The sequence below is a fragment of the Myotis nattereri genome (genome assembly GCF_964212035.1).
Source record: "Myotis nattereri genome assembly, chromosome: 10".
Lineage (NCBI taxonomy): Eukaryota > Metazoa > Chordata > Mammalia > Chiroptera > Vespertilionidae > Myotis > Myotis nattereri.
Genome location: NC_138085.1, coordinates 78,448,153 through 78,464,731, shown reverse-complemented (window position 1 = coordinate 78,464,731; position 16,579 = coordinate 78,448,153). Strand labels below are relative to the sequence as shown.

The 16,579-nt window shown below is 42.3% G+C and overlaps 2 protein-coding genes across 2 annotated transcripts in view; one reads left to right on the top strand and one right to left on the bottom strand.

Moving 5' to 3' along the window:
• VSNL1 (visinin like 1) overlaps positions 1-4,366 on the top strand; it is a 62,948-nt gene extending 58,582 nt beyond the window's left edge. Inside the window, exons 3-4 of the mRNA XM_081101293.1 lie at positions 1,744-1,959; positions 3,346-4,366. Coding sequence (XP_080957419.1) covers positions 1,744-1,959; positions 3,346-3,543 — 414 coding nt within the window. The 3' untranslated portion in view covers positions 3,544-4,366. The remainder of the gene's footprint in view (positions 1-1,743; positions 1,960-3,345) is intronic.
• Positions 4,367-5,851: 1,485 nt separating this feature from the next.
• Positions 5,852-16,579, bottom strand: part of SMC6 (structural maintenance of chromosomes 6) — a 56,652-nt gene continuing 45,924 nt past the window's right edge. The window contains exons 23-27 of the mRNA XM_081101292.1: positions 16,178-16,303; positions 14,201-14,306; positions 10,341-10,493; positions 7,749-7,846; positions 5,852-6,353 (exon numbers count right to left, since the gene is read on the bottom strand). Coding sequence (XP_080957418.1) covers positions 6,239-6,353; positions 7,749-7,846; positions 10,341-10,493; positions 14,201-14,306; positions 16,178-16,303 — 598 coding nt within the window. The 3' untranslated portion in view covers positions 5,852-6,238. The remainder of the gene's footprint in view (positions 6,354-7,748; positions 7,847-10,340; positions 10,494-14,200; positions 14,307-16,177; positions 16,304-16,579) is intronic.

Genomic DNA, 16,579 nt, shown 5'->3' with positions numbered 1-16,579 from the left:
ACAGGGCCTGGCAAGAGAAAGGGCGCAGTGGGTTTTGATGAATAATGCAAAATGAAGGACAGCAAAAATATGACACATTTAGGGAATGAGGGAACAAAGGGGAAAGCTGTCCTTCACAGCCATAGAACCGTAAGTTATTTGATGGGGAAAATGGCTGTCCAATGTTTGTTTTCTGAGATGAATAAAATGATCGCCGTTGTTTTATGCCACTAAGCTTAGCGGTGAGGTGGTACACGGCAGTAGTAACCAGAATGGATCTTGGTGTCTGGACGTGGCTGCTACTGAAATTCAAACCTAAGCCAGCTCCCCCTCCCCCAGCAAGGCTGGTCCCTTCTCTGGGCCTCAGGTAAGGGGTCCTGATGTGGAAAAGCATCTTTTATCTCTGGAGGGAAATGTTCTGCCTTTCATTGTGCTTCTAGGTGTAGGAAGAGTGGGCAGCAGGTCCCAGGTCAGGATGTACAGCGAGAGAGAGACTGAGGTTCCCTAAGGGAGACAGCCCCGAGTGGGTTCCAAGCCAGCCATCTGTCCCGCTGGCAAGTGGCAAAACTTGCAAAACATATCCTCAAGAATGTGCTTTGAATTTGCTGGATTTATTCATCCATAAATACATATATACCTTGTCTGTTTTTAAATAGCACGTGGTTATTGGGGTGGGGGGAGAGTTGGAGGTTCATTGGCCTCTTTTCTTCCCTCCACCTGGAGAAAGTCCTTCAGCTTTGCTGGACTAGACAGAGGATCAGGTGTCAGATTCCCTGGCCCTTGTGAGGGCTTAGACCAGCCGTGGACAAACTACGGCCCGCGGGCCGAATCCGGCCCGTTTGAAATGAAAAAAACTAAAAAAAAAAAAAAAAGACCGTACTCTTTTATATAATGATGTTTACTTTGAATTTATATTAGTTCACACAAACAGCCCATCCATGCTTTTGTTCCGGCCCTCCCGTCCAGTTTAAGAACCCATTGTGGCCCTCGAGTCAAAAAGTTTGCCCACCCCTGGCTTAGACTCATGTCTGGGCTGAGGCCCCGCCTGGTTCTGCCCCGGCTTCTCCGGGTCTATGCTTCCTCTCCTCCTTGTACCCATCGTCTCCGCGGCACCCTTGCCAGCTGGTGGCTCTGAGAAGAAGCCTCTTTCTATCTCTCCAAAGTAAGCCCAGTCATGTTCTATTTTTAATGGCTTTTAAATGTCTGTTCTACAAAAGAAAAGTCCCTGTGGAAGGCGGTGGGCCACTGGGGCCTCAGCAGAGATGCCAGCTGGCTGGGGAGGGAGCCAGGGGCCGGAGAGAGCAGGTCCAGGCAACCTCGCTCGGCTCGTGGGCAGGGACCTAGATGTTCTCACGGAGGGGAATGTGGACATCCGTGTAGGAACCCCCCTCTCCCACCCCCCTCGGCCATGGGGAGAGGAGGCTGCTACCTGCCCAGTCCTTGTCCTTGTGGGAGTGACTGGAGAGGCCGCAGCTGAGGGTTCCAGCTACCCCCATTCAGGCTCCACCAGCCTCGCCCACGGGAAGCAGTGAGGTGCTTGTGAGTGAGGTCACGCCCGCAGACAGCCTTTCCTGTGCCAGCGCCCTTGGCCTTGAACCCGTGGCCAAGCTGCTGCTCAGGGAGGCGAGCTCCCCCCACCCTCCCCGGTCTGAGACCGCCCGTGTGCTGCAGCCTCTCTGTCTGTAGGGGCGCAGCTTCAGCCTAGACGGGCTGGTTCTCTCCCTGCGGCCCCCTGACCCTGACCGTGTCCGTTCCGCTTTGCAGTTCTTCCCTTACGGGGACGCCTCCAAGTTCGCCCAGCACGCCTTCCGCACCTTCGACAAGAACGGGGACGGCACCATCGACTTCCGAGAGTTCATCTGCGCGCTGTCCATCACGTCCAGGGGCAGCTTCGAGCAGAAGCTGAACTGGGCCTTCAACATGTACGACCTGGACGGCGACGGCAAGATCACGCGCGTGGAGATGCTGGAGATCATCGAGGTGAGCGCGGGCCCTCGGGCGGCCGCCGGGCTGTGGGGAGCCGGGGCAGACCCGGCTCTGGGCCCTGCTTCCTTGGCACAGGTCTACGGCGGCTCCTTCCTCCCCGGGAGCCCTGCTAGTGACAGGCCAGGTCCTGGATTCTCCTACTCGCCCCCCACGCCAGCGCAGGGCGGGGAAAAGTCCAGATCCCAGTGGCTGGCGCTGCCCCCTGAGGTGGCATTGAGCCAGCCCCGCACCTCTGAGCTCTTACACAACGTGGGCTACTGGGCGCGGAGGATGTTACAGGACTGCTTCCCTCCCCCACCCCCCCACCCCCACCCCCTCCCGGCTTAGCTCTGTGGGGCCGGACTCGCCCTGTTCCTCCAACCAGCTTCCCCGGGGATGCCACTGCGGCTCCTCCAATTGGCATTGAAAAAAGACTTTATTGAGTCATAATTTATAGCCCATAACCTCAGCCATTTTAAGGCACAATGAAATGGTTTCCAGTAAACGTAGCAAAGTGTGCAGCCATCACCATAATCCAATTTTACATTGTCATCCTCCCCGTCCCAGCTAGTAAGGTCTCTTTGCCCACCTGTTGCCACCTCCAGGCGGCTCAGCAAAATACTGTCCTTCTGCACATGTCATGTCAATGGAGCCGAACAATGTAAGCATGTGTGTGGCCCTCTGTCTCTGGCGTCCTTTTTATCTCTGTTGTGGGATTTATCACATTCATTTTTCACGCATAAATAGTATCCGATTGTAGTGTAAAATACGTCACGTCTGTTCATCTTTACCAATTGCTTCCACTTTTTGGCTCCGACCTGCAAGTCTTTGTATAGATGGGCATTTATTTCTTTAAGACACTTTTCTAAGAAAAACATTGTTTCTACCGAGGAAACTGCCACCTTGAGAACTGTGTCTGGTGAATGGAACAATTGGAGTCTTGTTGTTGTAGCTCTAATTGACAAATAGTCCCCAATCCACGGTGCTCCTCACACTGACTCCTTTCAGGGCTACATGGTAGTGCTCCATGTTGTGTGATTGTCTTAAGCGACTCTCAGTTCCTGATCAGTTGAGACCACATTCCATGTTTTCCCAATTCACCAAGGGCGAGGGCATGCTGACCATCGCCTACACTTCAAACTCGGTGTTTAAAACAGAAGCCATCATTTTCCTCCCTGACCAACCCGAACCCATGGTTCTTGATCTCACCACTGAGCTACTCTTTCTACCCATTTCCTCCAGCCAGAAACCTGGCAATCATCCAAAGTTCTTCTCTACCCAAGAGGTCCTGAGACTCACATATATCTGAGTATATCACTCTCGTATTTAAAGCATTTAAAGAGGTCTTTGAAGTAAACTGGAGTTGTTGATCCTATCATAGAGCCTTCTGGTTTTCTGCAGGCTATCTACAAAATGGTGGGCACTGTGATCATGATGAAAATGAATGAGGATGGCCTCACGCCCGAGCAGCGGGTAGACAAGATTTTCAGCAAGATGGACAAGAACAAAGACGACCAGATTACACTGGATGAGTTCAAAGAAGCGGCCAAGAGCGACCCTTCCATTGTACTACTTCTGCAGTGTGACATTCAGAAATGAGCTGAGGTCAATGCTATGGACTGCATAAGTTTCAATGTTCCATTCAATCTGCAGCTATCTCTCTCTCTCTCTCTCTCTCTCTCTCTCTCTCTCTCTCTCTCTCTCTCTCACACACACACACACACACACACACACACACATTGCTTGGACTACCTATACATGGACTTGCTTCTTGTGTTTGAAACACTGTGTGCATGAGAATGTCATTTGCTAATGAATTTTAAAAAGCATATATTATAAAACAACCTGCCACAATGTAATATGTGTAATATTATTTCATAACTAACCCTCCTTCTCCAAAGCCTGGCCAGAAATGTGCAACTAATAGTTCTATGACTTCTCATTCATGTTTTGCTAATGCTTGTGTCTCCTTGATTACATGTCAGTAGCACTGAGAACCCCCCCCCCCCCGCCCGCTATGGTAATGTAACTTATTATAAGCTGTGTCACCATTTTCCTGTAAAATAGTACTGGACAGACACACACAGGGGTTCTTGATTCTTCCATGTGGTCCACCCACAAGAGCTTGTCTTACCAGTGAATATAAATGTGCTACATTTGCATGCCTTTTAGGGTTGCCTTCGCTCTTACCTCATTTGCATCCTACCAATCTGGGAAAATCTGTTTTGGAATTAATGCAGTATAAAACTTAAAAATCCTGATAAATGACTCATTAAGTATATCTATCTCTATATATATATATATACACACAAAGATATTATTTATTGAAAGTGACAAAAAAAAAGTGTATTGATTTCTGCTTGAGTTTTCAAAGGCTTCCGAAAAGGTGGCAATAGAGGTCCCAAATAAATTTATAACATTTGACTTTTTCCCTGAATTTTTATTTCATAATTTTAGATGTGAAACAGATGTTTATAATTATCAAGGGTCAGCTAGCTACTACTTACCAAATCTAGCCCTTAAACAGACAACTCTGGAATTCGAGGAATTAATGACAACAAAAGGGGAAAAGCAACCTTCCAACTTCATTCTGGCCCTCAAAAGAGGGACAATTTCATATGTAATGTTTACAGAAAACACAACTTTTTCATCCTTAAAAAAAATGCTCATATGAAAATAAAATGTATCTCAATGTGACTCTGGTGCTAACGACACATTATGTTCTACACAAGCTGGAGGGCACATTCAGCAGGCTGGAATGTCCTCCAAAAGAGGTCTTTCCAAACCAAAAGTACACTATCTGTTCTTTATCAGGATGGAACACTCTGACCTTCTTAGCTCCAGGAAGGGAGGCAGAAAAGATTCCATTAAGAGCTCTAACTGCTTGCCTGGGTGGTGTGGCTCAGTGATTGAACATCGACCTACCAACCAAGAGGTTCCAGGTTGGATTCCAGGTCAGGGCACATGCTACGGTTGTGGGCTAGATCCCCAGTAGGGGCGCGGTGTGCTGGAGGCAGGTAATCGATGTGTCTCTCTCATCAATGTTTCGCTTTCTCAAATCAATAATTAAAATGGAAAACAAAGGACTCTAAAGGCAGGTTTGCATTTCCAGAACATGTCTAGAGCAGTTCAGTTCCTTCCTACAGTGCTGTCCAACAGAGCTTCCTTGGTGATGGGAACGTGCATGTCCCCACCAGCTACATGTGGCCAGTGTGACTGAGGAACTATTTTTCATTTTAATTATTTAACTTTAATTTGCCACATGTAGGCAGTACAGTATCACAGTGCAGTGCTATATTATTCATTTCTTATTGAGTGCTTTTTTCCTAAACACTCTTTTTCTTTGCCGTAGGGTTATTAAATAAGACAGAGACCACTGCCTAATAATTTATTTATCCATTCAACAGAAACTGAGGCAAGCAAACCGTACCACAAAACACTGATAAAACCAAACTTCCACCCCAAGTGCTAATAGAATATCCTGGTGTCCTTAACCCCTGAGCTAGGTGGTCCAAAGTGGGGGCAGGGAGAGATGGGAAAGGGTCAGTGAGTGCCTCCCCATACTCCCTTCCCAGAGTGAGGGAGGGGGGTGGAGGGGGTTTGAGGAGCTGCGGAGGCTCCTTGGAAGGGCAATTGGTTAAGTCAGGCTCTGGGCAATGCTCTCATAGCAATCTTCATGGACCTACCATGTGTCCAACACTATGACAGATAAAACACACACACACACACACACGTGCACGCCCGTAACTGTGAGTCATGAAGCAACAGCAGAAGGAAGTGGGCCCTGTGGATATTCGGGACACGCACAGAAAACAAATTCTCCAGCAGACTGAGTGGTTCTTTTCATACATAAAGTAGAAACAAACGATGAGAATGTAATATTCTGGAAAAGCAGGACTAAATATAATCAGGGAATCAAAACGTTTATTTTCATTCTTACAAATTCTATAGAAATGAACCCAAATGAAACAGATATGTACATATACATATGTACAAGATTTTACTTCTGAAAAAGAATCTATAAAAGTAGATGGTTGAAAATAAAACAAAATGAAACAAATAAACAAACGTAAACGGATTTAAAACCAGTACTATGAAACTGATTTTCTCCAAGTAAAGTAAGAGTTAATTTTAAATTGCTGGTTGTGGCTGGTTTTCCAGGTTATTTACATATTTTATTGTGGTCATCTATACAAAGGAATCTCTTTTATTTCAGAATATCTTCAGTTCCATTTTATTACATCAAATAGTCCTGAATTCTTTTCCCTTTACAGAGCTTTCAGCACGAAGACGATCAACTTCCATTTTCTTCTTCCTCTTGACCCACGGGTCGGAAAGGCAGTATCATCTGACCTCTTTCAGGATCAGACATTCGAAGAATTCTAATCAGCTTACTTGATGGAAGTGAGCTAGAGGAAGTAAAATTAATTACTCACATTTCCAAGAACACGTTTTCACATTACAAGAAAATTCTCCTCCTTCTCATGAAAACATAAATCTAAATGGCTGTTATCTGTTAACATATATTCACAGCAGGGGGGTATGGCTACTATCTGAAGTTCCAGAAGAAATATGATTTGCAAGAAGGAAATAATTTGTTTTCATTCAAAAAAATCAACTTCCTGCTAAATGCTATGGGTTTTCAGTTTGGCAGAAAAATAAAATGAGGGAGATTTATATACCAACTATTTCTTATTCTTGTTCTTCTTGTCTAGCTGGAAAGGGGTTACCTGATATTTCCAGTCACAAATTTAAATCCCCACCAAAGCGACCACTTTAGAGAGAGAATATGGGTTCTAAGTGACAGGGAGCCTGGTACCTAGCAGGCACCAGCAGAGGCTGACGGCGGCAGAGGAGCGCTCTCTATTGGGAAGGAGTGTAACTGCACTTGTAACTGACGGGAAAAGAGCCAAGACCAGGGAATAATGAACGTTTTTTAGTCTAAATGGAATTACTACAACTACTGCAACACTAGTGCAGTGGTTCTCAACCTTCCTAATGCCGCGACCCTTTAATACAGTTCCTTAGGTTGTGGTGACCCCCAACCATAAAATCATTTTCGTTGCTACTTCATAACTGTAATTTTGCTAGTTATGAATCATAATGTAAATATCTGATATGCAGGATGTATTTTCATTGTTACAAATTGAACATAATTAAGCATAGCGATCAATCACAAAAACGATATGTAATTATATATTCAATATGTGTTTTCCGATGGTCTTAGGCGACCCCTGTGAAAGGGTCGTTCGATCCCCAAAGGTGTCGCGACCCACAGGTTGAGAACCGCTGCACTAGTTGCTCATAATAAACACAGAGGAGCAGATTCAAAATAGAAACAGTAACAAGTCAATAATCACATTCAAATCAACCTGCTTCTGTTATGGGAGATGATACACACAAAATTTTAAATATCTACAAAGAGAAAATTATCTTAAATCTCCAGAACTGGTATAGAGGCTAATTTTTCCTTTTAATGGTCATTTAAGCATTTGCCCTTTAAAAATTGAGATTATAGCCCTAGCCGGTTTTGCTCAGTGGATAGAGCCTTGGCCTATGGACTGACAGGTCCCGGGTTCAATTCCGATCGGGGGCACATGTCCGAGTTGTGGGCTTGATCCCCAGTGGGGGGCGTGCAGGAGGCAGCCGGTCAATGATTCCCTCCATCATTGATGTTTCTCTCTCCCTCTCCCTCCCTCTCTGAAATCAATAAAAATATATTTTTTAAAAATTGAGATTATAAAAGACTTCTCCCCATTTTATACACTTGACACATATATTCAGAGCAGACTTTTAAAAGTTACCTCATGCTCTGAGGCGTAAGCAAGATGAATTGTCTGAAGCGTTGGGAATCTGCCATCTTGAGTATCATGTCCATTGCGATTCTCCGGTTCACCATGTCCTGGAGAACAAGCAGAGGTCAGGGTCGCGGCATGTCAATCAAATTACTGGGAACACAGTAATCTGCCGGCTGCTGCAACCCCCTGGATTTTTATCCACGAATCATCCATTGCCTTCTCTCCGATGCCAAGCTTAGGGAAGATCATGTCCAAAGCTCTCAGGGAAAACAACCGAGTACATCTCTCTTCCATGTAATTTCTTCAGTAAACGTGTTTATAAGCACTCAAAAGACAGAACTAACTATTCCAGAATGAATCTAATTTGTACAGTAATAGTCACTCAGGAGAACGGTATCAAAAGTGACTAGCGAAAACATATTACGTCTCTCAAATTTTCCCTCAATGACTACGGTGCTTTAAAAACGCTGCCTGCACCCTTCATCTTCTACAATTTGTACAATGTGAACCAATTTGAATTCACAGACCAATTTCTCAATTAAATCTTTAATATAAACAGTGCATCGGTGTATAGAAAAAGAATGTTTAGTTATAACAGGTTTTGAAATGAAATGAATTAAACTGTGCTTACATTTTCTCAGTTAAATAACAGAAAAGAAAAACAATCCAAGCAGCCCTCCCACCCGAGAGGTGGAAGCCGAGACAGATGGAGGATGCATTTTGAAAGGACTCCTGGAAACCATGTGTGCGGTGCAGCCTGCTGGCTCAGAACACGGGCTTTGGAGGCAGGCAGGGGACCCACATCCCGCCTACACTGCTCAGTGGCTCGTATGATACAAACTCTCCCATCAGGAATATCTGCAAAGTAATACCACATAAAGTGAACAAAAATAACCAGAGCTTGCACAAATGGAATGCTGTCCTTTCCAAACAACGCCCCGGTGTGGCCTATCATTTAATAACAAAGCTGTCAACGCACCAAAAAAAAATATTTGCTTCTTTGGATTGGTTCTCAGAACCTGGGTGCATTTTTCTGAATAATTTTAATGGGGCAAAATGCCATCCTGATTAAGACCCTCTAAGTTTGTGAAAGAGAAAGAAGTTGTCCTGAGTTAAATATGACATAAGATGGGTCACAGGACTGGACTGCAAAATGGTATGGGGGGGGGGGGGGGCGGCGCCAATTGGGGAAAAAGAAGACAGATGTAAAATGGTAGAAAAGAAAAAAAATTGTATTTGGGACAAAAACAATGCATGAAAGAACAATTGCCTTCTAAGATTTGTGAATTAGTTTCAAAGCCAATTCTCAGAGGAATTTCTAACTAATCATCAACAATGTTTTTTGGGAGGGTGTCACTTGAAAGATTACATGGCACTCACCAAGTATAAATTCTGATTCATGAATAAGCATTTTCTAAATGCTTCCTATGGGCTAGGCCAGTGATGGCGAACCTTTTGAGCTCGGCGTGTCAGAATTTTGAAAAACCGTAACTTAACTCTGGTGCCGTGTCACATATACAAATGTTTTGATATTTGCAACCATAGTAACACAAAGATTTATATTTTTGATATTTATTTTATATACTTAAATGCCATTTAACAAAGAAAAATCAACCAAAAAAAATGAGTTCGCGTGTCATAGGTTCGCCATCACTGGGCTAGGCATTAGAAGGTAGAAATATGACCTCAAAAAGATTACTATTTGGTGGGAGATTCAGACATAAGAGGGACAGCAATGGAAAGGAAAATACATACAGTTAAAATACTAGTGTAATGGTACATGCAATACATAATATAAAATATATAATGAGGCAATGTGAGGGCGGTGGAAACCAGTGAGAAGACACATTCTGAAGACACATGGAGGATAGGCCTGTGGTGACAAATACTAAAAGAATTAAAGTACGACTGGAAGTTCGTTTATGATTTAGCTACACCAGTTTTGCTAGAGTAGTCAGTCTCTAAACTCAGACTGCAGTGGATTTAGGAAAGAACGGGGCATGCGTAAGTGAAGAGAATGACTCACAGATAATGTGGGAGAACTTACTATGTGCACCGAGCAAGACCCCACTGGAGCCTCGCTATAACCCTGTGAGGCAGGAAGATGAACAGCTTTATTTTATAGATGAAGACACTGAGGCCTGAAAGGATAACTACTTTGCCCAAAGTCATTTGGGTAACTGGTCTCAATCTTGGGTTTTTAGACTTCAAAATCAAGTGTTCCCACGCCCTTGTGTCATATATATACCGCTCTCTGAGGGGCTGTGAAGGAAGGAAAGCGTAAGCTAACTGCTTTGACTTTCTGTTACAATGAAAGACGGAAATACACTAGGGAAGAGGCTACAGGAGGTCCATCTGGTGGAGAGGAGGGAGGTCCCGCTGGGAGAGAAGAGGAAATCAGGGCGGGTCTCTGGAGCTGCCACATCGTAGCAGGGAGAGAGCTGCAGCTCTTCAGTTCTTCCTTCCACCAACACGGACTGCAGTGTCGGGGCCGGAGCTTTCCTAGTTCGGGTCAAACTAAAGAGAGAATCGCTTCCATACAAAACACACGTCCACCACCCCACGCCCCAAACCGGAGAAATTAAACTGTAACACTACCATGTAGACATCAAACTCATCCAGGCATCGGAAGGGAGACTCCGCGATGGACCACAGAGAGAGAATGAAGCACACGGTGGAGAAGGAGCGCTCGCCCCCGGATAAGGCTCGCATGTCGTTGAAAGCCGCTCTGTTCCCCTCTCCGGGCTGCACCTTGAATGAGTCAACGGGAAAAAAAGGTGTAGAAAAGGCATTATTAAATTCTCTATAAAAAGGCTGCCTCACATTAGAAAGAATGGGTTTACAGTTAAAAATAATAAAAGAGACTAAAGTCATTTAGTCAAGTGGAAATGACATCTATTCCATTTAAAATATTTTACAGTAAAACAATGAGCTATGCATAACAGTGGTTTTTGTTTTATTGTGAGAAAAAAAAATTGAAAGCATTTTCTCACTGTAATGAGATCTAACATCCACAATTCCAAAGGCTTGGTGATAAAAATGCCAATGTGAGCCCAATGTTAGTAATGAAAACACTGTGAACTAGTCATTCTGGCACTTTCATAGCCCCCTGAAGACCTGAAACCATACAACTTGTAGAAGACAACATAGGGAAGAACCTACTCATCTTGGATAGCCTGGGCCCCGTGACCACCTGTTTCCCCCACGCCCTACACCTGGCACCCACCATTCTACTGCTTCCACAAAGTTTGGCTCTTTTAGATTCTACATAAGTTATACCAGACAGTATTTGTCTTTCTCTGCGTGACTTACTTTAATTAACATAATGCCCTGAGCTTCATCCATGTTGTTGCCTGGATGTCAATTTCCTCTCCTTTTTATGGCTAAATGATATTCCTGTGTGTGTGTGTGTGTGTGTGTGTGTGTGTGAGAGAGAGAGAGAGAGAGAGAGAGAGAGAGAGAGAGAGAGAGAGAGAGAGAGAATCACATTTTCTTTACACATTCATCTCTTCATGGACACTTAGGTTGTGTCCATGTCTAGGCTATTTGAGATAAGGCTGCAATGAACATGGGGGTGCAGGTGTGTTTCATTTCATTTCCTTTGGATATACACCCAAAGCTTGTGCTTCTGGTGTCAAATCCAAACAATCATTGCTAAGGCCAACATCAAGGAGCTTCCGCCCTATGTTTTCTTCTTAGAGAAGATTTCAAACGGTGTGAAAAGTTGTAGCAATCAAGAGGTGTGACTGCTTCCAGATTTGTTCTTTTTTCTCAAGATTGCTCTGGCTACTCAGGGTCTTTTAGATTCCACACACATTTTAGGGTTGTGCTTTCTACTTCTGTAAGCAATGCCATTGGAATCTTGATAGGGACGGAGTTAAATCTAACCAGGCTTTGGAAAGTATGTACATTTTAACAATACTAATTCTTTTGATCCATGAACACCGGATATCTTTCCATTTATCTGTGTCTTCTTCAATTTCTTTCTTCAATACATTATAGTTTTCAGTGGACAGATCTTTCACCTCCTCGTTAAATTTACTCCGAAGTATTTTACTGTTTTTGATGCTATTGTAAATGGGACTGTTTTGTTTATTTCTTTTTTCAAACATTTCTAAGTGCCAAGATAACTTTTGTTACTTGAATTCCAGTGACATCTAGTGGTTATGTTGCTTTAAATGTAATTACTGAATGTCAAAAAGACATAGGACCGACTTAAACAGACTCAGACCGGCCAAAGAAAGTAACAGCAATGAATTGAAATTCATAAAATCTCTTTTAAAAAAAATCCCCCTTTAATAAATAAGGGCTCATGGGAACAATAAACTAGCAATTAATAAATAAACAGCACACTGTCACAATTGCCTGAGAAGATAGTATACTGAACATTAGAAGTCACTCCTTCATTCTGACAGAATTCCACTTGCACAAATATGCTACACAAAGTGAAAAGGCAGCACCAACCAGTTCTACATCATGAAGGTTAATCACACATGGATTCACATATTTTCCAAACTGCTATCTGAAAAATTATGAAGCTCTCAAGTGAGCATTCATTTATTTTTTAATCATCTAAGAGTTACAAAATATTCTGAATTTAAACATACACTGAAATTTTACATATATCATCTGTAAATCTGAATCCTCCATGAAAATCCAAATGAAAAAGCAACATTAACATAGCTAAACAAAATAAACACACAAACACACACATATGAAAGTAAGAACTAAGTAACAGGATGTAATCTTTTGCCCAAAACTGCATTTGGTATCAATCTAATGAATGAAGCCCTGGGTGAATCATGGAGATCTAAATTTTACTTCTTATCTATTACTAACTTATCATGGGACATTGGTATCAATTTCCCTTTTTTGAAAAACGACTAGATTCCTTTTTTTTTTTTCTTAATACTCACCTAAGGATATGTTTGTTTGTTTGTTTGTTTATTTATTTATTTGTTTATAAAGAGAGAGAAAGGGGGAGAGACAGAGAAACATTGATCAGCTGTCTCCCATATGAGCCCTGACTAGGGATCAAACCCACAACCTAGTTGTGTGCCTTGACTGGGAATCAAATCTGAAACCCTTTGGTGTATAGGATGATGCTCCAACCAACTGAGCAAACCAGCCAGGGCAGATGACTAGATTCTTAAAGCAATAATGTTCTTCTGAATAACAGGGATGACAATGTCAGAAAATCTAGCTGCACTTGTCTTGTATAGTCAGCTCTGGGGATAAATTTCCCAAACAATCCTAACACTTTGCTCTTTTACTCTTTTTTTTTAAATTATTATTATTAGAGTGTAAATTACATACAGTAAGGAACAAAACTGAAGTGTTTAGTGCAAATAATTTTTATACAAACACATACACACACACAGAGTAACCACCACTCAGATCAAGACGGCATTTCTGGCATCTCTGCAAATTCTCTGTGTTCTCTCCGTCACTAGCAATCCCCAAAAGGTAACCACTATTTTGACTTTAACCACATAAATGAATTTTGCCAGTTTCTGAAGAGTGGAACTGCTTTAACAGACAGTGGCAGACGGCTTTCCAAATTAGTTCTACCAAGTTATAGTCCCACTGGCAGGGAATTAGAGTTCTTAGTCTATATCCTCACCAACACAAGATATTATCAGTCTTGTTCATTTTAGGCACACTAATGGTGATGTCATAGTAAGTTGTGATATAAATTTGTATTTCTCAGATGACTAATGATACTGGACACTTTTTCATGTGCTTATTTGCCATCTGGACACTTTATGAAGTTCTTGTTTAAGCTTTTTGATCATTTTTACACGTGCTGTCATTCTTTTTCATAATTATTATTATTATTTAAAATTTTTAGATATGAGTCCTTTGTTTTATATATGTATTGCAAATTATTACTTATTCTAAGTATTAACATGGGAATATAAAATGTATGGCAACTAGAAGTAGTAAATGAGTATTTGAAAGTTTTCTCCAATTATTTGAGTGAATAGCTGCTCTTGCCCTGCACTCCTTCTTTCAACGCATGTGACTATGAGAGAATACATAAAGACAGACTCCAGAGTTGAATGTGGCAGCTTTCTTTCTCAAGAGAGATCAGATCTAGGTACACCTTCAGAAATAAGTAGTACAAACTATTACATGGACTAGAACATTCTTTGAGAAATTCTTTCTTGGCTTCCTATAGTGAGACCAGAGAAAATGGACCTTCTATAATGTCCCACATAATTTCAAGAAAGAAACCAATGGAGTAGAAAGAGAAGATAACTAAATTTTATTTCCACTGAAATAAAATTCCTAATTATCATCAGAAGAAAATAATGTAGTTGTCTGGGGGAGATTTTTTTTTTTTTTTTTTAATTAAAAAAGCTACAACAGCAGCTTTAGCCAATAAGGTCAATTTACTGTTCAACACTTTGACAAAGCATCTCCTAATAATGAACATGTAAAGTTAAGATACTTACTGATATAGTAAGAGTTTCATTCTTGTGGTCAAAATTCATTTTTCCACAATAGGCCCTCTGAGATAATAAGTTGTCAAAGTACAATTTGCATCGTAAAGTCAAACACCTTGAAATAAAAAATTGGACACATTAAGAAGAATATAAAGATACAGAGTGTATTCAGCATGATCTTTAACCAGCATGTAAGACCAGACAAAAATATGCTAAAATGTTAACACCGGTGGGCCATTTTATAGGTGCAATTTTAGGGGATTTTCTCCCGATCTTTATATTTCGCTTGTCTCTACATTTTTACCACAAACATCTGCAGAATGATATCACCTCACAGTGAATATATCTCCTGATATTAGAGCTGGTCCATATGGATGTACCGATCCATCATCCTAATGCAGAAGACATCCATCTCCTTGCAAGGACTGACTCTAGCAGTGTTGACAATGGGTGAAGGACCTATTCATCTGCCTGTCTCCTCCCAACTTCGTAGCAAAAAAAAAAAGGGGGAAGGGCAACCTCCAGTCACTGCGTATCTACGACAGCTACACCATGCCTGACCCGATGCAAACTCCCACTCCGTCTCTGTCTGTCAGGTGGCATTCCACCGAGCCCTATGGATGCCTTCAATGACCACTTATGGAAGAGTAAGGGGGAGAGGGTGAAAAACTAAGTGGAGCTGGAAGTCCCTGGAGGCCAAGGAGCCTCCGGTTCACAAGGCAGAGTCTGCAGAGGAAAGCACAGCACTGAGGGAACTCGAGAGGACCTGGAGAGGTGCCTCGGGTCTCACTGAGCACTCTACTCATCCGGTGTGAGGGTACCACTCCCTGGGGGAGAAACATTGGAAAGAGGCAGAAGTAATTCATGAAGACACCCACAGCCAGGAGCAGTTCACATTCCCCCTGCCCAAGTGGAAACCTTTTAAGTGACAAGATATCAGTACAGTACTCAGAACCTGCTTCACAGGTAGAAAAAAATTAGTTCTCGACTAAAGGCTGCTCTGGTCCCACCAAACAAAACTTAAAAGCAGCCTTAAGAGGATAAAAATAAACCCTATTTAAGCCTTAACAACATATGCTTATAAAATAGAAACAAAGTTTTAGTTTAGTTCAGGAATATGGTCACTCATGTAAAAGCCTATTTCTTGTTATGGCTTCACTTGAATTTCCATGTATGTGGTAGAGCTAGTTACATTTTAAAAAAATTCTTAAGACTAATAGAATTTGGGGTATAAAGGCAGGGAAAAAGCACGTGACTGAGGGATTGCTTCTGGGGAAAACAGAAGGTTAGTATAAAGACTAGGGCTGCCTTGGGTCCAAGCACACCAAGGGTTATCCCTACCTTTAAACTGTCCTCTGCTTTATTTGTTGCTTGTGACTTTCATTGGGGTCAATTTATCCATGCGAGTCTGTACATTTCCGGGTACATTAATAATATCCAGTTTCCCTAATCCTGTATTAATTCACGCAACTAATATATACCAAGTTCCTACTCTGTTTCAGGTCCTGCAGTAGGTTCTGGAGATAGCTGTAACAAAGCAGCATCCATCAAGCTACAAGCCACACCATTCTTGTTGATCAGGGTAAATCAACTGAATATTGACTCAGCAGGTCCCGTCAAAAACATGCATCCCTCAACAACGTGCGATGTCCAAGAGTGAAAGAGGCTGCCTCAGGACCAATGAGCTACCCTTCAAAGGGCACTTTAAGCAGTCAGTGACCAGCCACCTGTGAATGATCTAGAAAGGATGGATACCTGATGGAGTGGAAAAGTTGGACAGCTGCTATAAAGGCCCACTCAAATCCATAATTCTCTAATTAAATTATAGGACTGTGAGCACCAGCTGACAAGGTAAGCACTGGCAGCTCTTCACTAACTGAACCATGCAAAGTTCTTTTAATTTAATTTAATATTTATAAGGGATAAGTGGAAACAAAGAAAAATAAAAAAATGCATATGTGATAATATATTTTTTAATGCACTTACCTTCTAAATTGTTGGTATGTTTTGAATCTATGGGTCATTATTTCTTCCAGTAATTTAATAAACCTTTTTAAAGTCTTTACTTTAGTATCCAGATCAAGATAGGTTTCTTTTGCTTCTTGGTACTGCCTAGTTTATGAACAAAATATTAAGTATATAAAGGCCATTCAAAGAAACATAAAAAAGTAAAATCTCAAGTATATTTCATGGGGAAGACCAGGGAGTACAGGGAGTGCTGAGGACCCAGAACGAGCAGATTTCACAGAGTTGTAAACACAATCCACTGCCAGGAGGCGCGGGTGCAGCCCTGACCGGGAAGAGTGGTTAGCAGGCTGGGCAGGAACAAAGTCCAGCCCAAGAGAAGGCAGAGAAAGCACAGAGGAAAGTGGGTCCCAGAGTGGCAGT